General features: G+C 53.4%; 6 protein-coding genes across 6 annotated transcripts; 2 read left to right on the top strand and 4 right to left on the bottom strand.

The window, feature by feature from the left end:
- Window positions 1–276: 276 nt before the first annotated feature.
- On the top strand, window positions 277–978 carry K452DRAFT_257132 (uncharacterized protein; the record flags this gene model as incomplete). Its single annotated transcript, XM_033538424.1, has 2 exons — window positions 277–643; window positions 740–978. Coding segments are annotated over 2 exons (606 nt in total), but the record flags the coding sequence as incomplete, so codon positions are not given.
- Window positions 979–3,388: 2,410 nt separating this feature from the next.
- K452DRAFT_321546 (uncharacterized protein) lies at window positions 3,389–3,975 on the bottom strand (the record flags this gene model as incomplete). Its single annotated transcript, XM_033544404.1, has 2 exons — window positions 3,389–3,873; window positions 3,924–3,975. The coding sequence occupies 2 exons, from the start codon at window positions 3,973–3,975 to the stop codon at window positions 3,389–3,391; spliced, it is 537 nt and encodes a 178-aa protein (XP_033393636.1).
- A 1,987-nt stretch (window positions 3,976–5,962) lies between these two features.
- On the bottom strand, window positions 5,963–6,572 carry K452DRAFT_312049 (uncharacterized protein; the record flags this gene model as incomplete). The annotated part of the gene is made up of 2 exons (XM_033543512.1): window positions 5,963–6,413; window positions 6,457–6,572. 2 exons carry the CDS (start codon window positions 6,570–6,572, stop codon window positions 5,963–5,965), a joined length of 567 nt encoding a protein of 188 aa, XP_033393635.1.
- Window positions 6,573–7,689: 1,117 nt separating this feature from the next.
- On the bottom strand, window positions 7,690–8,653 carry K452DRAFT_301636 (uncharacterized protein; the record flags this gene model as incomplete). The annotated part of the gene is made up of 3 exons (XM_033542478.1): window positions 7,690–7,817; window positions 7,874–8,273; window positions 8,459–8,653. The coding sequence occupies 3 exons, from the start codon at window positions 8,651–8,653 to the stop codon at window positions 7,690–7,692; spliced, it is 723 nt and encodes a 240-aa protein (XP_033393634.1).
- Window positions 8,654–13,127: 4,474 nt separating this feature from the next.
- Window positions 13,128–13,832, bottom strand: K452DRAFT_339590 (uncharacterized protein; the record flags this gene model as incomplete). Its single annotated transcript, XM_033545318.1, has 2 exons — window positions 13,746–13,832; window positions 13,128–13,616 (listed from the first exon to the last, which is right to left on the bottom strand). The coding sequence occupies exons 1-2, from the start codon at window positions 13,818–13,820 to the stop codon at window positions 13,128–13,130; spliced, it is 564 nt and encodes a 187-aa protein (XP_033393633.1). The 5' UTR covers window positions 13,821–13,832.
- A 1,845-nt stretch (window positions 13,833–15,677) lies between these two features.
- Window positions 15,678–16,477, top strand: K452DRAFT_96949 (uncharacterized protein). Its single transcript, XM_033547370.1, has one exon. It carries the CDS (start codon window positions 15,774–15,776, stop codon window positions 16,302–16,304), a length of 531 nt encoding a protein of 176 aa, XP_033393632.1. The 5' UTR covers window positions 15,678–15,773; the 3' UTR covers window positions 16,305–16,477.
- Window positions 16,478–26,814: the final 10,337 nt, after the last annotated feature.

The following is a 26,814-nucleotide window of genomic DNA, read 5'->3' as shown; positions in this document are numbered from 1 at the left end:
TGGATTTGGACGCCGTGATGGCGGTGCATGCGTATCGAGAGCCCTGAGAGGCCAAGACGCGTAGGCCCGGCCAGGACGCGGAGAAACTGTGGGCCCTGCCGTGATTTCCACCAGGCGTTCAGGCCAGCCGGCTGCCGGCCAGCGACTGACGATTCTCCAGCAGGCAGTCACAACCCTCCGCCGCACTCTGCTTGCCGCCCTCCCCCCTTCACCTCTCCTCCACCCACCCTCGTCCACCTCTCATCCGCCCCTCGATCTTCTTCGCAGCACACCACCATGCCCCTCGAAGTGCAACCACTGACCGACGCCGACGCCTCGAGGTTCGTCGCCATCGCGGATGCTGCCTTGGGCTCCACAGGTGTCGGTCTCTGTCTTGGGCCTCACCCTCAGCCTGAGATCGAGAAGACCCTCGCGTCAAAGCCGTACGTTCACTACCTGAAGGTCGTCGACTCGGACACGGGCGACGTGCTGGCCTGCGCCAAGTGGGAGATCCATGACCAAGGCCGGTCGGACGAGCAGCTCGCTGAGCTTGACGAGCCCATCCAGGTTGCCGAGGAGCAAAGGCAGTACGAGAAGGCTCACCAAGAGTTCTTCGGATACCTCAATGCCGGGCGTAAGGCCTTGGGCAAGAAGCCTCACTACTGTAAGTCAGATCATCTTCCCTCCGACTTCAGTCTGCCCGTGGCGTGGCAGGCGGTCCGTTGACGACATGAGCTGACTCGAACCTCGCTACCAACAGTCCTCAGCCTCCTGATCACCGACCCAAACCATCAAGGACGCGGCGCTGGCGGCATGCTGCTTCGCTGGGGCCTCGAGCGCGCTGACAAGGCCGGCTTGATCACATACTTGGAAGCCACCGAGGCTGGACGTCCCGTGTACAAGAGGTTCGGCTTCGAGGACATCAAGACGACGGAGTTCGACCTCAGCAGGTGGGGTGGCCAAGGCATCGAGCTGAACACCACCATGGTGAGGCAGCCTCAGGCAATGATGAACTAGCCACATCAAAGAATGTTTGGCCATCATCCAACGGACCAGCAGCCTCAGCCGCCCGTGGGCTTCTCAATCTTGTAAGTGATGATGACCTCAAGGTCCTCTCTCACTTCCACGCTGACTTTGTCTAGGCCTTGGTCGATGGGATGTCCGACATGTGACCATCATTCAGGGGATTCGAAACTCCTTGACCGATCATCCATGTTGACACGCTCATCCAGTCAACCCCTGACCACGTGATGCAATGTCGACAAGACCGGAGGCCTCAACAATGCGAGAGATGAGACTGGTCTGACCATGTGCCAGACCCATCGGCCGTGCGTTCCTCGACGGATGGGATCCTCGACATGCGATACCGGTGAGGTCAGAGTCGTGAGTCCAGGGCAGGGTGTCTGCATGTTTCCAGGTTCGTACTCCGCATTATCACTCTCACCCCTCAATCCTCTTCCATGCCTTCTAACGTCTTGTAGTTTCGCCTGTTGCTTTCCCTTGCTCTTCACCAGGCCGCTCATCAGCGGCGTGATCATTTCCTGCCTCCGGGGTTTCAACAACTTCGAGGTCTGCAGGCGACCTTGTCCTCGACGAGTCCGCCGAATTTTTTTCGTCCTGTTTCTTCCGGTCTTCAATCTCTCACCTCAAAAGCTTTTTCAACGTTGCTCTTTCGTCCTTTTCCCACATCCAGTCAAATTTCCTTGCTCTTTCATCTGTCGACATCTTCCATGCCACTCCACAGCATGCTTACGGAGTGTGCTGTCTCAGTCCTGCAAAGCATGTCTTGATCTCTTTCATACTCTCCAAATGGTTCTTCCGTCTCTTCAAGAAGACTCCATGTTGCCATTCGTGGCGTGGCTCTCCGCGTCCCGATGGTTGCAGTTGGTTTCCGCACCTCTCTTTGCTCTTGGTGACTATGTTCGTGTTCTCTGCTGTCAAAGTGTGCTTCTTTAATCTCCTGATGTTATCAGCATCATCTCACCATCAATGGATGGGTGGGTGGGTAAGAGTAAGTACTGACCAGTTTCATACTCTCTCTTTTCAACGCGAGTACCTGCAGTGGGAAGTTCCTTTCAAGCTCTGTATCATTGATCAGTCATTTCGTCTTTTCGTTTGTCTTGGGTGGGAGGTGGTCTCTCACATTTTCCTTTGCGAGTACCCATAGTGGGAAGTCTGTCATTGATTTCTTTTCCTTGTGTCATTTCAGTTTCTCTGTTCTTTTTCGGGTGGGAGGGTGGGCTCTCACATCTTTCTTTTTGCGAGTACCCTTAGTGGGAAGTTTCTTCAGTCATTGTGCTTTGTTGCGAGTACCCTCAGTGGGAAGTTTCCTTGGTGCTTTGTGCTTTTGTCTTGTGTTCTCGCGAGTACCCTCAGTGGGAAGTTTCTTTGCGTTGGTTTTCTGTTTTGTGTCTTTTCGCGAGTACCCTCAGTGGGAATTTCATTGCTTCTCTTGTGTTCTTGCGAGTACCCTCAGTGGGAAATTTCATTGGTGCTTTTGTGTTTTCGCGAGTACCTTCAATGGGAAGTTTCATTGTGTGTTGTTGCGAGTACCTTTAGTGGGAAGTTTCATTGCGTCTTGTGCTTTTGCGAGTACCCTTAGTGGGAAGTTTCGTTGTGTCTTTTGATTTTGCGAGTACCCTCAGTGGGAAATTCTTTTGTCTCTTGTGTTTCTGCGAGTACCCTCAGTGGGAATTTGTTTTCAGTCTTTCTGTTTTCTCATTCTCTTTCTTTGGTTCTGATTTTTTCCTATGTCTGTTTCCTTTGAGTCAGCAATGATCCGCCTCTGGCGTATATTCTTACCCATTATTATTACCCCCTGACTTCATTCTTACCTCTCTATCTTTACCCCTATTATCATTACTCTTTCTCGGCACGCCTTCGACTCGACAACCACAACACTATCCATCGGCAACACCAGCGGCGGCGGAACTTCTCGACAGTCATCAGCTACGACAGCATCGGTATTCAGCATGTCGCCAAGATCAATCTCACCTCCGACTTTTCAGACTTCAGCACCATCACAACCCAACTGCTCGGCAACCGGTGCGACAAATGTCTCGGGTGGATCAGATCTGGGCGTTGAGGTTGTGGGCTGTGGATGGAAGTGTCGGACCAGTGACGAGGGTAGGTAGGAAAACTTCTTGGGTCTGTCTGAGGTGTTTGCTTGTGATCCATGGCAAAGTGATGGGTGGGAGTCTGGACCTATACCGAGTTGAAAATCAGCATACTCAATCATCATCATCATTTTCTGGTCTTGAATGTCTTACCTTGCTCATTGACCCCGAACCTGTCAATTGTATCACCCTCCTTCCAGCTTGATCGATGCATGTCTCGATACCGAGGACCAAAGGCAAGACCGGAGATAGGATACTGCATCTTGTCGGGTGTAAGTACATACCCCTGCCAGCTATGTTGAATGTTGGACCTCTGGGAAAGCTGACACGGTAGGTGCATGATTGCGAGACAGGGGCGGCGATGGGATGTCCTCCTCGGCGTCATCTCCGAGGGCAAGTTGGTGGTCATCCCAGCCATCGACCCCGACAACGGCGGCGTCATGGTATCGGCGGAATGTGCTCTCTGGCCCCTGAAGCCGGTGGCTGCGTGCGGGTGGTCTGCCTTCAAATTCCGAACCACGGCGGCATTGTGGTGCGTTGCTGGTCAGCTCCATACTGATATTGTGGCTTCTCGTCTGCTTCGGTCGTTGGCCCCTCGAAGCAAAGCCTGCCAAAGTGGTTGTCGAAGGAGCTTGGCATGCCGCATATCCCATGGGCTGGCAACCAAGTCTTGTGCTGGTGGTCGACATCATGCTTCTCGCTGTGGCTTCTCGCCAAGTGGAGCTCTCAATATTCGAGGAGAGGCTGACCCTTGGCCAGTGCTGGTCAATATTGTCGGCTGTCACCCAAATCTCAGCATGTCTCATCATTGAGGAGGTGAATACTTACAGTTTGTCAGCTTGGTGCTGGCCTCGGAGTTCTTGCCGCCGATGGTTGACATTTGATGATCTTGTGGCTTCTCAACTGCTTGTCGTCGGCATGTTCCTGACCTTGTGCAAGCGTCCAATTGGAGCCAGCCCCGTTCGCTATGATGTTGGAGATCATCGGCGTGCCGGGCGGCCAGAAGTGGAGTCTGCAGTGATCGTCGACGCTTTTTCGAGCTGGAGCCCCAAAGGGGTGTTCAAGTGGGGCTTTGGAGCTGGTTCTCCGTCCATAGAAGTATGGACTCCTCCGCGGCATGCCGTCTTGATGCATTTCGGCTGCGCATCGAGCTATGGGAAGATCATGCTGGCCGCCTCTGCCCAATGTCAAGCTGATCGTTAAAGAAGCTCGAATGCCATCATGCGGGCTTGTTGCCATCCAGGATGTCAATGAAAACCTGAAGCTGTCGGAAAATTGGGCAAACCTGGTCATTCAAAGTAAGAATCGGAGCTAATGGAGTCCTGGAAATCACATACCTTCAAGGTCACAAATGGCAGCCATTGTCTCTTAGCCTGCGGTGAGGACATAGTCTTTGCTTGGGCCGTCGAGACGGATTTCTGCGGAGCTGCACCAGCAAGACCGCCAATGATAGTCGGCTTTTCCGGCATGCGATGGAACACCTCTCGAGTCTTTCGGTCTTTCTGAAGACCTCACTCTCACTGTGTATGAAACATACCCAACGGGAAGGATCTTCGCCTTCGTAGTGGCATATCCTCGGCTCTCGCGCAATGCGGTCGGGGTTAGGGGTCGAAGTTGTTGCTGCAGGATACCTTCCGAGCTCGAATCGAAGACTTGCGAAGCCGCGGCGTGCAGCACTCCTGTCTCGTAGTTCGGTTTGCCCCTTGTTGGATAGCGAGCGAATGGGCCAACCGGAGTCTGAGCTCAAAGGTTGTTAGGACGACACCTTCATCAGATGGTTGCGCACCTGAGGACTCTCCCAAGGTCAGTCGCTAGGTAGTAAGTTGGCACACGCAGAACAATGGCACCAAAGTTTGTCGAATATGATGTGAGGGTTCCCAAGCGAGGATCGAGGTGTCGTTCTGATTTCTTCCACTCAATCATGGGAGACCGAAAGCGCCCGAGCCAAACCGAAGTCGCCTTCAAGTAAGCAGTCGTGGTGTGCTGTGATCTCAGTTTGGTAGAAGACAATGAAGTGAGCTTTCGAGTGCGCAATGTGGTGAGTCTAAAGTCGCCTGACTCCAAGTTAGTTGCTGCTTCGCGGGGTCGGGGAGGCCTCATAGCCTGTTACGAACTTACCGTACGACCTGCACTGTGTTCGGATCATCGCGCATTGAGCATACGCGTTCTGGAAGCAACAGTGAACGGAACACATCCCCTGCGCCCTCGGCGAGCATCGATTCGCGGATGCAAGTCTGGCCGTGATGAATGATGTTCAAGGAGACTTTTCGGCTCCATCCCGCGCCCCTGTCACTTGGCTGTCTGCTTGGTACTTGGCACCAAGCTTCAGAGCTCAACGCCAACTGACCGAGGATCACTTGGCAAGTGCCAAGCTGGCTCGACAGCTCGCGTTGCACATTCCAGTCTGCTTATGTAGCAACCTGCTGAACTATTAGCGCGAGACCATTGCAGCTGGTGACGTAGTGAAACGATGGGGTCCCGATCCTGGATAGGACCAAGGCGGCACAAGAAGCTCACCGGATCAACCATAGAAGCGTCAGTGACCTCGATCTTTCTCAAGTCGATCCTTGCGTAGGATCTGAAAGGCGTCGACGGTTCCGTTGTTCCGACTGATAGTATGCGCTTCATGGTGAGGCAAGCAAGTCCGGAGGAGGATTATCGTAGCGGATGAAAGATGCAGGGTGCGTCGCTTTCCTCTGAAGCCGCTCGCGGCCCTCAAGGCGGTGCTGTGAGAACAATTGGTTGATTGTTGCCTTGGCTAACACGTTAGCGGGAGGGTTGGGTTGGTGTTGGGGCTTGATCGCGTCGCAATGGCTAGCAGCCTGGTGGGTAACCTTACCTCTCAACTTTCACTGCACGAACACTTGCTATGGAAACCTCTCGCTGGATTGATGAGACTCAGAAATCGGGACGAACAGCTCCAACATCACAGTGGCCTTGAGGCGTTGGGGATGTGCTTGTTGGTTGTCGCATGGCGTTTTGCCGGAAAGGGGTTGGCATGGGAGCTGGTGACGGTTGAGGAAGTCCTGGTCGTGCATGGATGGCATGAGGGTCTGAGAGGAGGACCGTTCGACGCGTTGCTTGTAGATGGCCTTGTTGGACGTAGAGCTTGAGAGCTCGCGGGGGGCTGGCGTGGGATGGTGATTGTCGGAGGGTGGTGTTGCGCGCGGGTGGCGTCTGACTGACGGGTTTGGCAGGTCCGTTGCGCGCACGTACATGGCATGCGCTAACAGGCAACTCCTCTGACGACAGCCTTGGTAGCTTCTTGATCTTCTACCAGCTCGCACACTCCTCCGCTCACTCACGCACCACGGCAGACTACCCCCTTTCCCATAGCACCGAGGCAAGTCCCTTCTTCTACCCCCTAAGCAGGTCACCTTGACGATCCTTCGAAGAGCACTGCTGGCTAACAAGCAGCAACAGCAGCGACAGCATCACCACCAGCACCAGCAGCGCCGGCAGCGCCGGCACCAGCATTTTCAGCAGCCGTATGCAGCAGCAATTGCAGCTGCAGCAACTGCTGCAGGAGATATTTGGTATGCAGTACCTTTCGGCACGGGGTGCGACCGTAAAACCCTTACACTGATTGCTTTACACTGGACTGACAGAAGGCCTTGCTAGAAGACCCGCACGCAACCTCCCCAGCACTCACCTACCCAGCAACCCCGGACTTCTCTCCCTCCTGCGCCGCGCCAACCATCTGGGCACTTGGCCCCACTCCCAAGCAGGCCCATGGGCTGCCCCCTGTCGCGCAGGCACAGCAGCCAATTGCACCCCAGCAACAGTCGCCGACTGTCGGCACACAGGCTGCCCAACCATAAGCGGATGGCAAAGATCCGTCGTTCGAAGAGGATTCGGAAATCCTTTGCTGAGGAGACCCTCAGCTTCCCCAAGCTATGTTGGCGGTGGGTCTGCCCATTGGTCATACTTGTGGGTGAGCAGCCAGCTCGTCTTACATTGAGTTCGATCTGCATCTAACTCTGGCATTGAAAATAGGGCTTCAGCCTGGCACAGCAGAATTGGCGTCGGAGACTCGAGCCTTACTGGCTAAGGCCGGAGACTCGAGCCTGATTGCCGTCCCCGGTCCCCCGCCCCAAAGAACTCCTCTGCCGCCACGGGTCACATTTGTACATTTGTAATGTAGAGGGTTACAATTGCTATAAAGATTTCTTTGTCTACCCTTCTGTGTGGTGTGAAGCCTTCGTGATTGAGTATGGAGGCGCGTGGCAATTAGATGTTCTTCAACATTGTCTACTAACAATGCCTTTTATCGATCGATCTTCCTAAAGCGCATCTTCGCCATACTTGCAAACTCCCAAAGCTACGAAACAGACGGTTGAACTCCACGGTTTCACTGGCTAAGAACCCGATGTGTGTTGTAGCAGGGCACCCAGGATGCTGTGGCTCACTTAAGATGGTACTGTGGCATAGCTACGTTGCGCAGAAACAATCGAGGATCGAGTCCTCACCATGTTGTGTTCAACAAAGAAGTACATGAAACCAGTGGAGTGAGCACCCAGACTTTTGCTTTAAATTCCTCCCCAGACCTTCTATGCAGCTTCCAGTCTTCTGTAAAAGGAACGGCCAACGTCGTTCATAAAGTACAAACGATTGTGCAGCCACCTAGCAGCCCAATCGGGGGAACTTTTCCATTGCGTGCCTTGTGTTTCAGGATGCCTGCGACCGACGGGTCTTGGACAGTAGGCATGCAAAGGCCAAAATCTATGAACATGATTGTTAACAAGCGTTCTCTCTCACGGTAGTTCAATAGGACTTACGAACTTGTAATGTTGGAAGGCTTCTGTTCGACTTCCTCCTCGCCGCCTTCCGGCAGAAAGCCGCTCGCCATGTCAAAGGTTCCAGCGCCATACCCGGCATTACCTCGCTGCGCATGACCAAGCTCATCATGTCGTCCGCGAAGGGGTCGTTGTCGCTGATCAGGGCCATGCCCCTGCGGGAGACCTTGGGCGAGTCTGGAGTCTTGTCTCCATCTGCCGCAGGAGTATCCGAGTCTTTTCGGACGAGAATTGACTTTCTGCGAGCAGTGCTGATGAAGCTGCGACACTTCTCAGGCGAGGGCCGCGGCGCATTGACGTCACCCTCTTCCTGGACCTTAGTAGGCGAGAAGTTCTGCGAAGAGGGAACCCAAGGCTTGTGGCGAAGTTGCGTCAAGGGCCTCTTGGGAGTAAGAGCTTCGGCGATTGTGGGGGCTCGCGGTGCTTCCGCAGAGCTTCGTAAGGGTCGTCATCCAAGTTGGGCGCATGGCCCGGGGCCAAGCCCGTAGGCTGTGAGGAATGAAGCACCCGCGTCAGATCTCTGTGGTTGGGAAGGAGAGGCGAGTCTTTGAGACCTTGTTGATGTACCTTGGCGTGGGAGTGGTTAGGCCAATACTGGTAGTAGATATGGGACGCTGGAACTTGGAGAGTGGATGAGAGAGAGAGCCCGGGGATGTAGTTGTCGTTGCAGTTGCTGCTAATGGTAGGAGCACCGGCGCGCGGCGCGCTGTGCTGCGAGACGCGCCTGCCGGCAGGCGGCGAGATGCGCTCAGGTCGGCGCATCATGCAGCCGACAGTGACGCGTGAACGCGTGATAAGGAACACCAACGCCGATATTTCCCTCGTACTTGCTTACAACTGATCAGAAGGATCCACATTTATATGATTTTCGGTCTGCTGTCGTTGCGAAGAGCTTCATTGTTCCAGAAACCCACCCACCACTGTCGACGACGTGCCACTTAGGCCCTATAAGGTACCAAGGCAAGTTAAACAGTAAAATAACTTCTGCGTTTGCCTTGAGACGGAAGGTAAGAGCTGCATTGTCCTGGTATAGGTTATCTAGCCAAGACTTCATCACTGACAGAGGAGGCAGATCCGAAGAAAGCTGAGTCCTTCCTCAAAACCCCATACAAGGCGAGAGTTTGCATCAGCCTGTGGTAATACTACTTGGTTTTAAGCAGCCACTAACATGCCCAGAAATTAATTTGTCCATCGAGATATAAAAGAGTAACTCCCAACCTTTCCATCACTGGCAAACAACTTACCCGCGACGATACCCGATCAGTCTTGCAACCAGAACATCGCCACCAAAATGTTTCCAGAACTTCTTCAGATCATCCTGATCCTCTTAGTGTTGCCCCTCCTAGGCTACGCTGTCATCTTCATTCTTGCTTGTATTCTGATTGTATTCGAGGATCGCCAAGACCTACTCCCGCGCCGCATGCGCTTCATGTGGTAGACGAGGAATCTAGCTCTGCAGCTCGTACGTAGAGCAGAACATGCTGATGAGAGCATGTCTGATTGCCTCGATCATATGCTTTGATTTCCCTACTTGCAGGCTAGCATTACCGCACCACGATCCCTGGTACTTGAGTACGTAGGTTTTCCAGCCCTGCACTTGCTACATTGTACGTCCTGAGGCTAATATCCACCCAAAGCAGTAGACGGTGCCAGTAATGGTTCGGCCTTTTGATAGCTTTCTTGCAATGAAAACACTGGACGGACGCTGATCCGAACATAATTCTGATTCTTTATGCAAACTGTGAAATTATGATGAAACTATACACCTTTTCTTCTTATACCTTCAAGCTTGTCAGGTAAATTTAAGTGAGCTTTGAACGTGAAGCCGTAATTTAGAATACCCATGTCGAGATTCGCAGCTCAAGCCTAACAAACTATCCTGCGCTTCCTGTCTAAAATTTGTGGCTCGTAGATGCATGTCTCCATCCTGGTTTAATCCAGGCTCCAGCCACCCAAACTAAGCCTCAAATACGTGAAAAGGGCCATGAACAGCCTGCGGCTAGGTCTGCGGAGATAAAGCTATTGTTATTGAACAACATGATCTTCTTTGTGAAAAGATCAACACATGAATACCACAAAGCATTTTCCAGCTCCAACAAAGCCCGTCGAGGAGGACAGCGAAGCTGGCTGATTGTGTAAAAAATAAGAGAACATGGTGGATTGTTCCAACAGAACATAGGAGTGGTCATCTGGACGCACACAGAATCGCAATTAAGGACTGGAAGCGGCCTTGTAGGCGTGGAGGAGCAGAGCGGGGAAGAAGCAGGCGGATGGGCGCTTTAAAATGCAGGAAAAAGCAAAGTCAACATGGAGAGCAAGCTTAGCGTCAAAAGAACCAGCATGAACTAATGGTCTAATAGCCCGACAGGGCGGGATGCTGCAAGGGTGGTCGATAACAGGGTAGAGGTTTGGCACAAAAAGGCAGTGCAGGTGGTTGAGGGGGCCACCGAGATTCGAACACACGACCAGTCCGGCACACGAGTTTCCAAAAAAAACGGGAGTTCTCTTTGATTAAGCGTGTCATCCTTAGTGCAGGGGCCATGCTAATCTTCTCTGTATCGTTTCAAATTGACCAAATGTCCCTGGGGGGTGAGCCCCAGGGACGAAAGATGGTCTCGCTTTCTAAAATTATAACCCCTACTTGTGACTCAGCCGATCTTGCGACTGTTACGAGTCACCAACAGCTCGTGCACGTGCAGCCAGCAACAAGCATCAGCAGTACTTGGACTACTTTTCCTCTGCTCACTCGATCAACCAGCGATCTTGTTAGAGCCTACCTCACGCTCCTCAACATCACTACTATTCGCTAGCAACAAGCAACTTCCACATGTTTAAACCCCACAAGCCTTCGCCGTTCGCTCAAAAGCTTGGATATGTAGCAAAGGACTATCGCACAACGATCCAGACCGCCAACCAGTTCGGCCTAACAGATAGCCACTACAAGCTCAGGGCACCATTCCGCCACATCACCCTTACCCGAGGCGACGGCTATACTCAGTACCAGGAGCGGAAACCGAAGCGCGCGACAACTTCAAAACACGACCAGCAGGACTTCAACAGCCATCGCGATGCGAACCTGCCCTAGGTGCTCGAAACCATGCCCTGGTATCGGCGTGTCAGCCATACGGCCGCCAACTACGAACGAAGTCTCCCAAAGTGCCATGCGCCCGAGGAACTGAGCATTCATAAAGCCTAACTGTCGACGTTGCCAGTCTCGACTGCGAGGAGTGCGACAGCTTGTTCCAAGACAAGGGACAACGGCGAGGATCGTCGTATGACGATGGGTGGGACAGCGCGTCAAGTTGGAAGAACCGGCTGCGTTACCACTATAACACGAAAGAGAAGGCGTTGTGGAAGCTGTAAATGATTCGTAGTGAGGTCACGGTAAAGAGTTTCATGATGCGGAACACTTTTCTTTAGCAGCGAAGATACTCAACGTTGTAGGCTTTAGATGCTCGAGAGCGTATGTAGAAGCATTAAGGCCACGCAGTAGCACTTAAGCCACAATCAAGCGGAGAGAGCGAAAGTGTGAAATGGCCAGAGGCCCGAAATGCAATTCGTATCCCGCTTTCCATAATCCACCCAGAGGAACCTTGCCCACGAAGGCGAAGACCAAAGTCCCAACAACCCCAAAGCAAGCACGCTGCACATCCTCCACGCCCATTGCGGCCCGGGGCATCCTTGATCTCGCGGTGCCGCTCCGAGCGGACCGTCAGCTGAAGCTCATCGTGGGCCCCTAATGACCTCCCGCGCCGACTACCCGTCATGATGCACCGCGAAACCGCCGCCAGGTGGGCCGGCGATCAGGGTCGAGGGATAGAGGGGCCCATAACTCGGGGGAGAGAAGTAGGGCGCCTATCTTTTCCTTCTGTGAGTCGATAACCTCCCGCGGTATTTCCGGCGCTCTCCTTCCGGACGCACTGTGTCGTCTTAGCCGGGATGTCATTGCGGACAAGCTGACCATGGAGGGCGGGAGTAGAAGCTCCACTAGCGGTGGCGCAGCCTTTAAAGGTCAGGATCGAAGAGAGGGGAGGCTAGAAGAGCCGAGATCGGCGGTAGAAACTGGAAAGAACAAGGCCGCGGTCGGCGCGAGGGGCGAGATAGACCACCTCTAGGTATGCTATCGCGAGGAGTAGTTGTCTGGCGCTCTGAAGGTCATACTAAAGATAAGGTGTTAGTGCGGCTCTTGAAAGGGTAAGAGATCTCATACATTGACGAAGCTGAGTGCCGGATCCGCACCCAAAGCGATAACATTCACAGTCACTGAAACTTGGAGCCGCCCGAGGGCCTGAGAAACAAAGACCTGTATTGCTAACGCCCTCCTGCATCTACGTACATGGTAAAGAGTAACATCACAGCCTCTACTTAGGGTATCAGCCGATCCACACCAACGTCCTTGGTCTGACTCCTCTAGGATAACCTGTTGACTTTGCCGCTATTCTTGAAGCTGTATAGACGTGGAGACTGGCAGAAAGAACTTGAATTGGAACTGACGACAGTCGAGGGAAGAAGCCCAAGGTGTGGAATTAGAAAGTTGCAGCTATGGAAGCTCTTGAGGATGAATGTTCGGCTGCGACTGCGAGAAAGATGAGCCTGTACATGTCAGTACTTGTGTCTGTTAACAGCATTGCAAGTTGTGCTTACTCGACCAATGTGTTCCTTGGGTGTCACTGAGGAAAGAGACGTTGAGTAGTCCGAAAGGCTGGATGCCGCTTTTAAGATCCTCCCAGTTGATCCTTGATGATCCGCCGAGAAACGACTGTCCAAATGCATTGGGCCATGGCGTTTTGTTCTTGAGAAACAGATGGCGAATGAGTCTCAGCGTGAAGAGCCTGAACTCCATCCATGTATGTTGACAAGCAGCGTCATCGGGCCGGTATTGCATAAGAGGTGTGCTGGAGAGAGATGTTCAGCTCGCAGGCCGAGCATGCCCATTGACTCGAGGCCGAAAGGTGCGTCTCCACGTCTGTGCCAGAGCGGCTTCTAGGGAGCTGTACAAGCAGGCAAATGTCAATACCATTCCGATAGAACCAAGTATAGGATAACCAGCGACGTACCTCTGTCTCAACCCGAGCCCGTAGCGCAAATGCATCGAACATTATCCCAGGCCGCGGCCCTAGGCGGCCCCAGAACAGCCAGGCCGTTGCATGTGTGGCTGTCCCGGGGCACTGGCGTGGGTTCCTTCGCATAGCGGGCCTACGGCTGGGGCGACAGCTCGAGCTGTCACCAAGGTGTGTCAGAGAGTAGATGAAATTTGAAAAAGAGGTTGTGTTGGCGGCCGGCGGGTGTTTCTTTGGAAGTTGTGGAAGAGCTGACACCGGGATAATCTGGTGAGGGACAGAAAGGTGGGGGAGAGGCAGCGCTCGGTGGCATAGACCGAAAGTGCAGGAGCGAATGAACTGGCGCGGCTGCACAAGCCTGCACTGCCAACCCTGCGGTTCCCCGGCTCGCGCCTAGCGCCTGCAGTGGTAGCGTTAATAACAGGGTTGAAGGGAGTGTCCTTAATGTCTACGTCAGTCGTGCGGATGGACATCTGATGGGGAGACTGGTTGGACATCTGCTGAGCATGCATCTGGGCCGCCATCTGATATGCATGATTGTTGAATGCTGGCATCTGTCGATAGGTGTTGGCTGAAGAGCCATACTGCGACAGTGGGCTTGGGTTTCTTGGCCATGTCTGCGTATGAGAGTTGTTGACCAGAGACATTGAAGGGCTTGGCGCGTTTCGCGGCCTCCTGGCAGCATAACCATTAGCGAAAGACAATGTCTAGCCCCTCATAGGCTGCTTACCATGGCCGGAGGCCCAGAATCCGAATGTAGTCGCTATCAGAGTGCCCAAAGCTGGGCTTGGCGCGTTCCTGGGTCTCCTGGCAGCAGGGCCATCAGAGAAAGACGAGATCTGGCTCATGGGCCTCTTAAGCCCAACCATAGGAGGTCCGAATTGTTCTTAGGTAAAAATATGCCGACGACGCAAACTAGAAGGAGACGGCAGTGTGCCGTCAGAGTTCAACGGGAAGAAGAGAATCCGAATGTAGTCGCTGTCAGAGTCACGAAGTAGAGAATTGTTGCTGGCAGAAGAGGTGGAGGGAGGGAGAAGAGATTGAGTGGAAGAGAGACTGAGAGTGAGGAGCTTTCGGTGCAAGGGCAAGCGCGGCTGAACAGGTCACGTCATGCGCACTTTCAGTACCCATCGCACTTAACTATCCCGGACATGGCAGGCAGCGCTCGTAGCAAGTAGGTGTTGGTTGAGCGCTGCGTGCATCTTAGGTCCTATAATTAAATATCCATGCAGTACAAGGGCAATGACGGGTCAATTTAAACATTCTTACCGTGCTAAAAGCTCTTTCAACAGGATTGCGCATCATGGATCTGCATAGAGGAGTTCTTGATGATGAAAATCGTTACATTAATTCCAAATCTCTATCTGATGCCTCTCTACGAACGTTTCCAATGCTCCCTGCAATGTCTCATAGAGGTCTGCAGAGGTCTTGACTCCTGGTTGTCTTATACCATCGTCTGCCATCGTTCGGAAGAGGCCAGGCTGCGGGATCGGTACAGGTTGTGCCTGGAAGGCTGGAGCTGGAGAATGAAGTTTGATTGTACCTACTTCAATGCGGTCGAACCACGACAGATATTAGCTTTCTGGCCAAAGACGATAGAGACATCGTAGTGAAAAGTTGATGTTGGGAAGTCAGACGATATATGGTAACAATTTTTTTCCGTCACAAGGACACCATAGGTGACCCGTTAGGAGCTACAGAGAGAGAAATCATCATGTAGATGGGCTATGCTATGTTGAGAAAGAGGGGGATAAACACATACCTTTAGTGACAGTGTCGGCGTTCCTCTTCACTTGAACCCTCCGAGAGAAGTCGACACTGCAACTAGATGAGGTTTGACCTGCTAAAGGCATGCCGCATAAATGAATCCGAATGTAGTCGCTGTCAGAGTCACTGAGTTGTAAAGTGACGTGGCGGATGAAGCTCTGGAGAAAGCTGTGCGATGCGCAGAGCATAATGTATTAAGTTGGGGGAGGTCTAAGGTGGTCAGTGAGATGCGTGGGGTATCAACTCATTGAGCAGCGAGGCGACTTGCCGTCAATCAGGGCACGTCCGCTTTTTGTCTTTGGCGCTCATTCTTTCAGGCATGAGGTTTCCAACCTTTTACAAGAGTTAGGTACTATAGTTGACAGTAAGGAATGACGCGGGAGAGTGTACTTACAGCAATGGACTTTAACCGGCTAGCCGACGCGACGGTAGTGTGCCACACAGTGTAAGTCTGTCCGCACTGGGGAAACCAGTGGAAGAGCTTGTCGACAGTGAAGGGACGTGAGGGAGAATAGAGGAAGCTGTACAAGACACAAGTCCAGCTGCGTCCGCAAGAAGTCGGGTAAGAGGTGAAGGATGGAGGAGGTTGAGTGGACTGGAAAGATAGGTAGGTAGGTAGGTTGTATTTGGCGAGAAGGGTGTGTGGGACTGATCTAATCCGCTCGCACTCTCGGAGCCGGTTGACCCGGCAGCTGCGCCAGCCCGCACCTAGCGACAGCAACTTCAGCTGTGGAAGTTCGGCCGGGGAATGCGAAAACACAGAGAAGCTTTGGCCTTGGAAACCAGCCGGGCCTGCAATGTCAGATAGTTTTTAATCACTTGGTCAATCGAATTAAGAACAAAAAGTTAGTAGATGTCAAATTATTTGATATGTTTGATAGATATCGCATCCACCAAGAACAACAACTCCACCGCCAACATATAGTTTGAGAGCGTCCCGGTTTGGTGCCCAAAGACCTCACATTCCGAACTGCATCGAATGGTGGTGAGTATGTACAATATCTAGTGGAGAGCTGTTAGTTGCTGACTGCGAGAGATGATGAGAAAGAGCATCAATGTACCATAATCGGGGCGATCCCCGGACGCCAGTAGTGGGGGCTGCCGCCATGGGGCCGGCACTCATAGGATCGGGCATCCCGGATACACTGCGCGGGTCCGGATACACTGCGCGGGTTCGGATTGATCACGGGCACTCGCCGAAGACGGCGACGCATATTCGAATTCAGAAAACGTTCAGCTCATGTGGCGCTGGTGGCAGAGCTCAAGGATTTCGAATGAGGAGTGGCATGCGCAAAGATTTTTTGGATTTTTTTTGGATTTTTGTGGTGTGGTGTGGGAGGAAAGAGAGAAGGAACCTCCGGAGGAAGTCGCTGCCTATAAGGCCTCGACTGCTTAGTCAAGTCGCTGCGGCCATTGCTCCGGAGATACATGACACCGGAGGAAGGCACGCGTGCGCGAGGAGGCAGTTTGGTAGATATGTACCAGACACAGGCAGCAGATCAAGCATCCAGCACCGAATGGCAGCAACCTTTGGGCCCCAGGAGGCGCAGTCCCAGCCAGCATCGTCACAATCGGCTTCGCCATAGAAGCAGCAGCGACCTTTTGACTGGGCGCCTCTTGAGTAAGCCCCAACCAAGAGGTTCGCGTCGGCCCTGGGTCTTTCACCTCCCTCCAAAGTTTGAAAGGTTCTCTCGCTGATGGCCATGTAGAAGAACATTCCTGTCTAGCAAAGCCGAAGACACGCATCAACCGATCTCCCTTCCCTCTGAGTTCCGCAATCTAGCTCCAAGTGATCCTCTTGTGACTCTATCAGCCACGACGATACAGCGAAAACAGTTATTGGAAAGAGATTCGGAAATTGAAAATTGGAAGAGAGTCAACGTTCTGGAAGTTGCGACGCCGAAAGTCCACCGTTGCGTTCAAGAGTTATCACTAGTTTTCCCGGCAGTCGTGACCGTCACATAGCGAGGTACAAGAGCATGAATCGGCGAGGCAGCTTTCGGTAACAATGATATTTGGGACCAGTTGTACAGATGCCCGGTGCCTGATACTGGCGTACCAAGAATCCATGAAAGGCTCGATTTGGCTGCTCCAAGATGGGCGGATGCCTTGCGGCAAGCAAAGTACTGAATGTTCCCTGACAGCAGCGCCTGCAAACGCTGGTAACCATGGACTATAGGTACGTCCTCCCTGGCTGAGACCCTACGACTCCAATCCACTGGCAGTTGCACCCTTTCAGTCTGTCACTGACTGTTCACTAGGGCCAAGGAGAGTACAACGCAACAAAATAGATATGGGGAGAGGATCAGACGATACGGATGGCTTCTCTGAGCACTGTGGTACACCACAGATGGACCATGGACGAAGCCCCCTTGGTACCCAAGTGCCCTTCGAGAGCCCGTCCAAGCAAGATTTTCGGGTACTACCAAGCCTTAAGTCTTTCATGCCGCACGCCTTGATGGTGATTAACCTCATACAAATCCGGCATCTCGTGGTGGTCATGATGGTCATGGTGGTGGTGGTGGTGGTGGTAAATGGCAATGATGGAGCAGCGCCCTCGACGTCCCCCGTCCGCACAATCATCTTCGCCATTGGCCTCTCCAGAGTGTTGGCGCTGCTGGAGCGACAGTGACCGCTCAGCAACGAGCTGCTTCACCGCGGCGGCATCGCCGATAACGGTACTGGCGGCAGTTGCTGTGTGGAAGTTCAATGCCGTGCAGGGCTCGAGTCTTGGGGTTGCATACCAATGCTTAGCCACAAGCATTATCGTCGTCGTTGGCTACGAGGTGCGGAGACTGCCGCTGGCGGAGGGGAAACTTGGTGAGCCAAGTGTTGAAGCCTGTCTCCGCTTCCTTCTTCACCATAGGTCCATGACCTTCGTCGCTTACCCAATCCGACAGCTCATCGGGATATGGACAAGCGACACTGGTATAGATGGCCTATCCCACCGATGTAACAAAGAAAGATAGCGGCGGCGCGGGTATGCTGGATATCTGCGGATATGCGACGGCGCTGCACGCGCTGGAGGGGCAACGGACTAAAGGTTATGTCAACTCGCAGTTTGGATTCAGAGCTCCTATGGAGAGGTGTAAGGGTATCGTCTGCTGCTTATGTGGATGGAAACAAAGAGATTGTCTAGATGGTGCTTCGGTCGAGGTCCGAGGAAAGGCTGGAGAGGGGTGTCAGGACGCGCTTTGTAGTTCCGTGGAATCAACCCCATCTTCTTCCAAATCATTTATCCTACTTTATCAGCTTGGGGTGTTTGTTTATTTGCCTGCAAAAGCACTTCAAAGCAATGGCCGTCCTTAACAACAGTTGTTTCTTAAAAAGTACCGGCTCCCTTGGAGGTTGAACGCGCGGTAGATGTTAGACTGTTTACGGACAAAGCGTGAAACAAAGAGAGCCCTGACCAGCAATGATGCCTAGAATTTACTGATGATGCATATTATTGACTAATTTTCGACCTAATACACCCCAAAAAAGCTGTGATGATGGTTTTTCTAAGGAAAGGTTATTTGTCTCGGCAGTCACGTATCGTATTCATAGTCACTACACAAGGAACCGGAAACATGTTGTAGCGGACAAGGGAAAATTATGTATATTATCATCATCATCGAATACTCCAAAACGAAGACTAGCACAGGCCGAGAATAGTGGAGCTGTTCAGCGTGGAGGGTTTGCTGCTGCCAGACGGGACAGCGCGCTCGCCACCCACCTCACCAACTCCATCAAGAAAGATCCCTCTACTACGTTAATATACCACCCCCAGCATCTTTACCGTTACGGTCCGATCCGAAAATTCCTTCTCCGTCCAGCATTCTTGTTAACAATTGCGCCAGTCAAGTATAAGGAACTGGAAGCAGAATCCCTCGGTCCGCGCGGCGCGCCCGGTGCGTCGTCGTCGTTACTACCATTCCCGCATTCTGTACTCTTTGACTTTGGCTGGAGCAGTGAGGGCAGTGCCCTGGTATCGCTGGAACGATGCTAAGAGAGATTAAGAGGGAACGTGTAGTTACTGCGGGGGAGGCGGTTGTGGGTGTTGTCTCCTTTGTCGGAGACCGAGGTGCAGAGGTTGTGGTAATCCGTATTGGTCTTTGCTGTGCGAGAACTTGAACGGGAGGCTGATGTACCCGGGGTGAGGAGGTCGTGATGGCGAACAGCAGGTAATGGTTGAATGGGAGGCGCTTCCACAGTTCGTCCTTGAGTAACTGCGGCGTAGGTTTGGCATCGCGGCAATGTTCCTGGACACGATGATGATGATGATGGCCACTACCGGCAGCAGCTGATATCGTACTCTGCGGCAGGATGTCAATCAGGTCATGGTCGGTCAGAGGAAGATGTGTGACGTGCCTTTGTCAAAGCGCAAGATGCCAGTAGGGAGTGTGTGCAGTGAGTGCGGCGAGAGCGTGGAGCGAGGCTTCTTGCTGGAGCACAGTTTCTTTGACGTTCTCGACCAGTAGCGGCCAGGTGAAGCCTCTGAGGCAAGGACGCATGTGTAAAGCGTGGTGGTGTTGGTGGTAGGGAGCGTGATGGGGGCCGGGCCATGAGAGGAGAAGGTTAGGGGATAGCTGGTGACAGCTCGCGGCAGGTCACGCAGGCAGACAGACACCTAGGTAGGCTCCAGCGGAGATGACGTCAAGTATCAACGCCTGCGAAGCCAGGCATTGCTCCGAAGACGCAGCTCATAAGCAAGGTCGGCTGCACGCCAGCGAGGGGCATTGTCACTGAACAGCGAAGACGGTATCGCGGGTACAGGGGCTTTGGAAATCACTTGAAAGAGAAATAGAGAGCTGAAGATTTCTATCTAGATCTATAGACATGAAAGAGAAAATGTAACAATCACTCGTCATCCAGGTCCACAGGACAAGAACATGGATGTTAGTTTGAATGCCGTCGCGCCGGTAGGGACAAACACACGAGTTGATCTTGGATGATTTGTTGGACAGCCAAAGCCATGGAGAGAAGGCCAAGGGTGTGAGTGATCGTCCGTTAAGGTCTTGGAGAAGAAAGGGAGAAGGTTTGGTGTGGGGGGACGGCGTTTATATACGCTGAGATTCGGCGCTAGTGCCGCTAGCCGAGGAGCCTATGCCTGCGCCGGGTGGAAGCAATAGCGTTCTCTTGCCTTCACGAGCCTTCCAGTTGGTTCGCTCTGCTGCTAGGCCGACAGTCCAGCTCCCTTGCAGCTTTTGTTTTCAGACCTGCGCAAATTGCATATAAGAAGTATTCCCGCCTCACGCTGAAGCCTGCAGCCCACAGGTACTCCCATTCTTACTCTGCTCTGCTTCGTCTAGGCTAACAAACATTCCGCGCAGGGGACATGCACTACTGTCAGCTCGGACTGAGACGAGCCCCAATCATAAACCTGCCGCGACCTAACCCAGGTCCTAGGCTCCAGCCCCTTCACTGCGCTTCAACAACCGTCAACATCATGAGCTGGACTTACTAAGAGGGCGCGTACGCAAAAAACTAGTAGTACGCCGACGATAGAAGCGCGTTTTCACTGAGAGCCTCAGCCAGCGCAAGTACAAGGCCTCGTTCGACGACAACATCGAGGGCAAGGGCAGGGGCAAGGGCAAGGGCATCATCCTGCTGCTGTGCGGCCCGCCTGGCGTAGGCAAGACACTGACGGCGAGCCGTCGCACGAGCTGCGCACTGGTGCAGTACAGACTCACGGCGCGAGAAAGTGGAAGCTCTAGGGGGATCCAGCCGCTGGAGGTAGAAGATAAACGAGGGGTTATTGCTGTCGCGGCAGCGAGGAGGGGGATAGAGGTAGACTAGTCGACGCCCCTTAACTTAGTGTGCCATCGTCACTTGCGCTGCGGCAGCAGGAAGTCTGGGAACTAGATACATACATACAGCGTTATTGGTGGTTAAGTTGTAGGCTCGAGCATCTTCCTCTGCACCCAGATGTTGCTAGAGTCCTGTAATGACAGTCTACTTGCTGCCATCATTTCAGCCAGCCGAGCATGGTGAAGCCCTCCTCGGTGAGGATGTTTGACGCCGATAAGTCTGAGATAGAGCCACAAGTCGAGAGAGCGCTGAAGAGGCTCCATGAGCTGCTATCGTGCTCTCCTTGAAAACCAAAGCCGTACAAAGTAGCAACTCTGCAGCTGAGCTACCCCCTACTGCAGCCGAGTCCGCCGTGGCTGATCCCGGCACCAGCGCCTCACCCCAGCAGCCGCCACGCCACAGAGAAAGCCCTCGAACCCTCTCGCGTGCACCCGCACCAGCACCACTGACGTAACTACCCACGCACGAGCCACTGCCCCGCCTATAAAAACCCCCTCCCCACGCACCCACCCTCCCTTTTTCTCTCCCCATGGACAGACGGGTCTTTGTTCACAGGGTAACCAGCCCCCTAAAGTCTTAGCCCGGAATCGAAGAGAATTAACACTGTCGGGTCTGTTTGGCTTGGCACCCTCAGACCTGGGTCCTTATTTAGAGTAGCATTGGACCCGTCCGCAAATGCAGGTTTTGTTCGCGGACGTTTTTTTGGAATCCGTGCCGCTCGTATTGCACTGTTTCGGGCTGGCGCGCTTTTTCATTGCTGTATGAGGCTTGTCTTCGTCTGCGAGGAAGAAGTTTGGGGCTTGGGCAGGAAGGAGCACACCTTTGTGACTTGTCTTGTTCGTTAGATCGGCACTGGGGAGGGCCGAAACTATTAAGAATTTGCTGCAGAGGATAGTTGGCAGGGAGTTTCGTAGGTTGCTGCGGCCCTAGGTAGGAGTGAAGTCTGTCGCGGCCCCTCCAGGTCGCGTCTGAGCGCGCTGCGCTGTTTAGAGGGCGCGCAATCGGGGAGCAATGTTATATGTGAAGGCTCTCGGGCGCGCTGAAGCTACAACATGCACAAACTGCTTTATAGGGGAAATGAAGCTTCGTTATCCGTGTCTATCGTGCAGTCGCCGCTGCCCCAATGAGCCGCTGCCCGCTACCAGGGCCCGCCGCCCGCGATGCGCTCCAGGCTCCTCCACTGGTCCAGCGCCTGCGCCTCCACGCCGCCTCAGCCCATCGCCGTCCCAGTCAGTGCTCCATGCTGCTCCCTCGCGAGGGGCCATAGCTGTTGCTGCACCAGAAGGATTCGCCGCCCCTGCGTCTGCCTCTACGTCAGTCCTCTTCTCGCCAAAGCCATCCCAGTTACCACGAGACTTACGCTGCTCAAACAAAATGATGCGTCCAGCGAACATTCCACGTGCGGCGGTTCCAGATGAACTCGGCCATGCACAAGAGCCTGCAAACGGTCTCCTAGTCCGGGGGCCAGTTCTTCTCGACCAAGTGGTTGGGCCACTCATAGCCAGCCGCAGTCGTCGAGCCCTTGGGGTCGAGCTACAACGGAGGGAGAGTCAGCAATGATTCAATACGTTTAAGGGGAAATAGTACTTACCGGGCGGATGTAGCACTTCATGATGGTCTTGTCGATGCCGACGCGGTAGTAGCACTGGCCGCAGCGCACGTAGTGGTATTCGGCGCACATGGGGAACTTGGCGCAGTCCTTGCGGTCGGCGTCGCGGTCGCAGGGCATGTTGATAGTGGTTGGTGGTTGGTTGGTTGGTGGGGGTGGTTGTTGTTGTTGTGAACTGTGGGGGAATGTGGGAGGTATGGGGCGTTGGTTGTTGGTCGGTGGAAGAAGTGGAGAGGGAGACAAAGGATGCGAGTACTTATGCTGCCGGGATGGTCAAAGCGCGAGGGTAAGGCATGTTATGCGTAGTAGTGTTAGTCACAAGGTCAAGGCTTTTCCGGCCTACTTAACACAGTCATGTTAATCGTCCTCTCGTTGTGTTAAAGACACATTCAAGCCTGCGGCAAACCTCGATCAAGGACCGGATAGGAATCAGACCGAGTTATACCTAGATCCCGCTGTGGTCTGCGTAGGATGCACATCAGCTCTAGCATAACACTATGTATCCAGATACGCGTGAAACCGTAGGCCCTATGCAGATGGCTAATCACCGCATCTTCGTATACGGATTCGTATGCCCCCTGCAAAGGCCATATCAGACCTGTAGAAAGGCGTTCAAGGGTACTGACGAAGTGTGGCTTTGAGTGGTTATAGCGATGAGCAGCAAGACGAGGTATTCCTGTACGGCGTGGACAAGAAAAGGTGCGGGTGGTCATCCTTCTCGACATATAAGCACATAAATGATCAATGAAATGAAAGACGCAAAGGATCTTGAGCAGAGCGCCAAAGTTTAGGATTATACCTGGATTTTAATCCAGTACTCCGAAGAATTCAGTACAGCCGAAGCTGCCTAGGTACAGAAGGCACCACATCACCGCTGCCCACAAACTCCCCAACAAAATATCGCCATGAGCAATTACCGGGGTGCTGGGGCGGGGGTTTTCATCCTCGACAGAGGAAACGCCTTCGACCTTCACTGCGGGAAGGTTGGTCTTAGGGGATTGGGAAAGTGTGTTTGGGACCGATGCAGAAGAACGAGCCACGAAGAGGCCGACTACGAGCGAGAGATATCAGCAGCTGGTGGGGAGAGATGGGACGTCCGTAGACATGCTCGGGGAAGGTACTTACCGGCCCAAAAAGCTGCTTTGTTCGATCAAGACAAGATTGCATAACTGTTGTTGCATTCGCCTGTGACAAGGAAATTGGGTCAGTGAATGTACTTGGAAGAAATTGTTGATGGAAAGGCTCACTGACTTTGTTCTTTGAGATGATAAGTGTGGAGGGAGAAGTGCTTGTTGCGGTTGTGGAGTTTTGGATGTCGGGGAGGGAAAGAAGTTGAAGATGACGCCAACGCCTGCTGCCTGGCTGGACCCAGGATAGGAAGTTGCAATGGAAGAGGGCGCCGCGCCCAACGGCACGGTGGCACCCCGGTAGCCCGACGCACGATGAGTAGGACAAGCAATGCACGTCTTGTCGCTAGTGTAGATGATTTGGCGGCAAAGAGCTCAGCGCAACATTTAAAGATACCGCCTTAGCCGTCTTCGTGTAGAGTATCTTATGATGCCGCTATAGTTCACCCGGTACGCCTTCCCTCACATAATCTCCGGAAAGCTTACCACGTCCAGCCCCCCATTCTTTGTGTCCATGCACCTTAGCAAAGGAAGTATTGCAAGCTTCAGTTACAAAGAAGATTACTAAAGCCTCCTGCTCCATGTCCGGACCCGGACCCCGGCGACCAAGTCCTTCAAAATAGTATGCGCTTGTGGCCTCTCATCCTTTCGTGGTCTGGATGGCCCGGTTAAGAGGCAAAAGGCTCTCGGTGTGCAGTGGAACCGCGGAGGCCGTAGTTGCGGCAATTCAGGGCGCATCGCGTCAAAGCTAGGAAGAAGATCTGTCAGCCTCAGCTACTGCAGGGACAAGGATGGAAACCGGCTTTACCAAAGAGAACACGTCCTGTAGGAGGGCAAACCAACACGGAGATAGGAAGTCTTACTCTCCAATTGATTTCATTCTGACCCACAGAATGTCATAGCTTATGCTATACTCTAACTCGATCCACAGGGTCCTGCCATGTAACGTCATGGTTGCGCGTCTTTTAGCCTCAAACCCCTCGACAGAAGAACGCAATCGGTTTCCGAAACCCCCCCATCCGCTCTACTAAGGTGACCCCACCACCCGTTGCGTAACTGCAGATCTGGCCCGCGGTATGACCGGATCATTGTCTTCGAAAGATAATGACAGGGGCGGGCCCATCCTAGTCAGCAGTGTGGACAACTCGACAGGTGCCTGAAGAGATGTTGCGTACGGCAATGGTATTGGTAGCCCAATGAGGCTCTTCGAACGTACAGCTGGAATACCGAGCAGGAGCAGGCAAGGTGTGGAAGCAAGGCTTACGTCGGGACGGGGTGCGGTCGCGGGTTGCCTGACGTGGATGTCGCAGCTGTCCCTGACGCTGAATCCTGATGTTGTTGCAGTTGAAGGCAATGTGCACAGTACTGATACGTCTGTAGCGGAGCAAGCTGGCACGGATGCGGACATAGTGTTGTTGTCGAAGGTATGGCCAAGTGTTGCATGGGCGGCGAGCGAAAGATGGGCAGTGAGACCGGGCCAGTGGCTGGAAATTCTGTCTGAGGCTCTGAGCTCGCCAGGAGGAAGCTGCATCCACGAAGCCACAAACCCGCCCTCAAACCTTCCAACTGCCCACCGGAACTGCAATGCGCCGCAGCCACCACGCCACCCACACCCACTCTCGCTCCTTGGACCTCAAGGCCGTCGAATCCTGGGCTCTAAAGCTCAATGCGTCGCTGTCGGATAACTCACTGCTGGATGTACGTGAGGGCATGAATCTCACAACTCCTGCTGGCATCGAATAGCGTTCTCAACATTCCTGCGTCCGAAACCACGCCCAAGTTGGAGTTTGAGGCTGAGCCAGCCGCGAGCCAGCCGCCGGCCCGCCGCTCATCCAGTCAGGACCTCGGTGCTCCTTCCCTTCCTGTCGACGTACTACAACCTGGACATGCAGGAGGGTCCAGCCCGAGTCAAACGAGGTCCTCAGAGCCGCGACGTTGGTGCACAGGCTGCTGGAGTTTGGAGATGCTTGTGGTACTGGAGGTTCTGGTGGTTCTGATGATACAGATGGAAAACGGAGGTGGCGATCCTACTGCAGGCGGAGGCGCTGGGAGGTTTGGTGGTGCTGCCGCTGCTGGAGGTGCTGGAGCCGCTGCCCGATGGTAGTGCTGAGGATGTTAGATGCTTGTGGGCATAGCGGCAGTGATTCTTCTGCAACTGCCAGAGCTGGAGCAAACGAAGAAGAGCAGAAGAAGACCTGAGGGAGAGGCTGAGCTGGCCGCTCCAACAATGTACAAGCACAATGCGCGTCCAAGGCATTGAGAAACAAGAAAGATCGAAGAAGAAAGATGCGTCTTCCTCGAAGTCCCAGGCAAGCTGAGAGCATCAATGAAAAAGCAAAGTCGCGTCAGCCCGGAGAAGTGTAATACAAGCGACACCGTGGCCAGCGAGTCTGAGAGAAAATCCCGAAGCCGCCAGCGCAGGTTCCAAAAACTGTTAATCACGAATGTACCTCCGTAGAGGGACGCCAGCGATTAAACTGGACAGAGAACAGATACTGCATTTAGATCTAAGCCAAAAGGCAAAGAGAACTGAAGAAAAAAGGTGGAAGGGGGGTGGGGGAGGGCGTTTATATAGGCAGAGGGATGGGCCCGTGCGTGCGCGATGAGGTCACTGTGGAAGGCTGTGGAAGGCCCTGGGCGCGTTCGAGGGGCTGCTGGACGCTTCTACGAGCTTCTACGCTTGTGCAGGTAGCTGGGGAGGCACTGCCGGTGACGTAAGGGGTGGGTTTGGCGCCGACGCCGCCCGGTTTCGCCGCCCGCCCCAGGCGTCACTGGAGACCATTTTCAAAGCGAGAAGCCAGGACGAACAGCCCCAAGCTGCAACAAGCGCCTAGAGCTTCAGTTGTTAAGTGAAAACAACTGCTAGGACGTATAAGTCCCAGTCTTGAACGGATTGCCAGTACAGCTGACGCCGTCAGCGCCTGAAGTCGCATCACTGAAGCACCATAGCTCAGCCTCCCACCACACAGAATTCTCCCACCCGCTATGAGACCCCAGCACACCACTTAGCATTACCGGCCCCTTCTTCGACATATTTCATGCGGCCGAGCAATGACCATATAACGTCCCGTTCCAACGGCCACTGAGCTAGACCAACACCTCAGCCCCCAGAACCATCCTTTGCAGCGGATGCAAGCAGCCGACAAAGCAAACCAGTATTCGTCGACCGCAAGTCTTAAGGAAACGATTTTCAACTTGCTACAATCCATTTGGATAATATTACCAATGGCGCGAACAGCTTTGGAAGCACACGCGAGGGCAGCTAGAGCCGGCCTAAAACCCTGCGAACATATCGTGCACGGAGAGGGTGCAACGACGGCATGAGAATGGCGTGGGGATGCTGGGATTAATCTGTAACTATAGAGGCATAGACGGGAAGACTGGATTTAGGAGCCTTGAATCATTTCCACTTTTCCCCCAGGACACTAGACCTGTATGCTGACAGCGACGAAGACAAGACCTTCAAACCCCACCTGCGAGACCCTCAAATCCCTCAACTCTCATGCCATTGATAATAACATTCTCTAACAAACTTCGACACCTGTATCCAGCCTCGAAAACACCTCCCAG

The sequence above is a fragment of the Aplosporella prunicola genome (assembly GCF_010093885.1).
Source record: "Aplosporella prunicola CBS 121167 unplaced genomic scaffold K452scaffold_26, whole genome shotgun sequence".
In the NCBI taxonomy this organism is placed as follows: Eukaryota; Fungi; Ascomycota; class Dothideomycetes; order Botryosphaeriales; family Aplosporellaceae; genus Aplosporella; species Aplosporella prunicola.
Note: the sequence above shows the minus strand (reverse complement) of the source record. Positions and strands in the feature narration are given on the sequence as shown.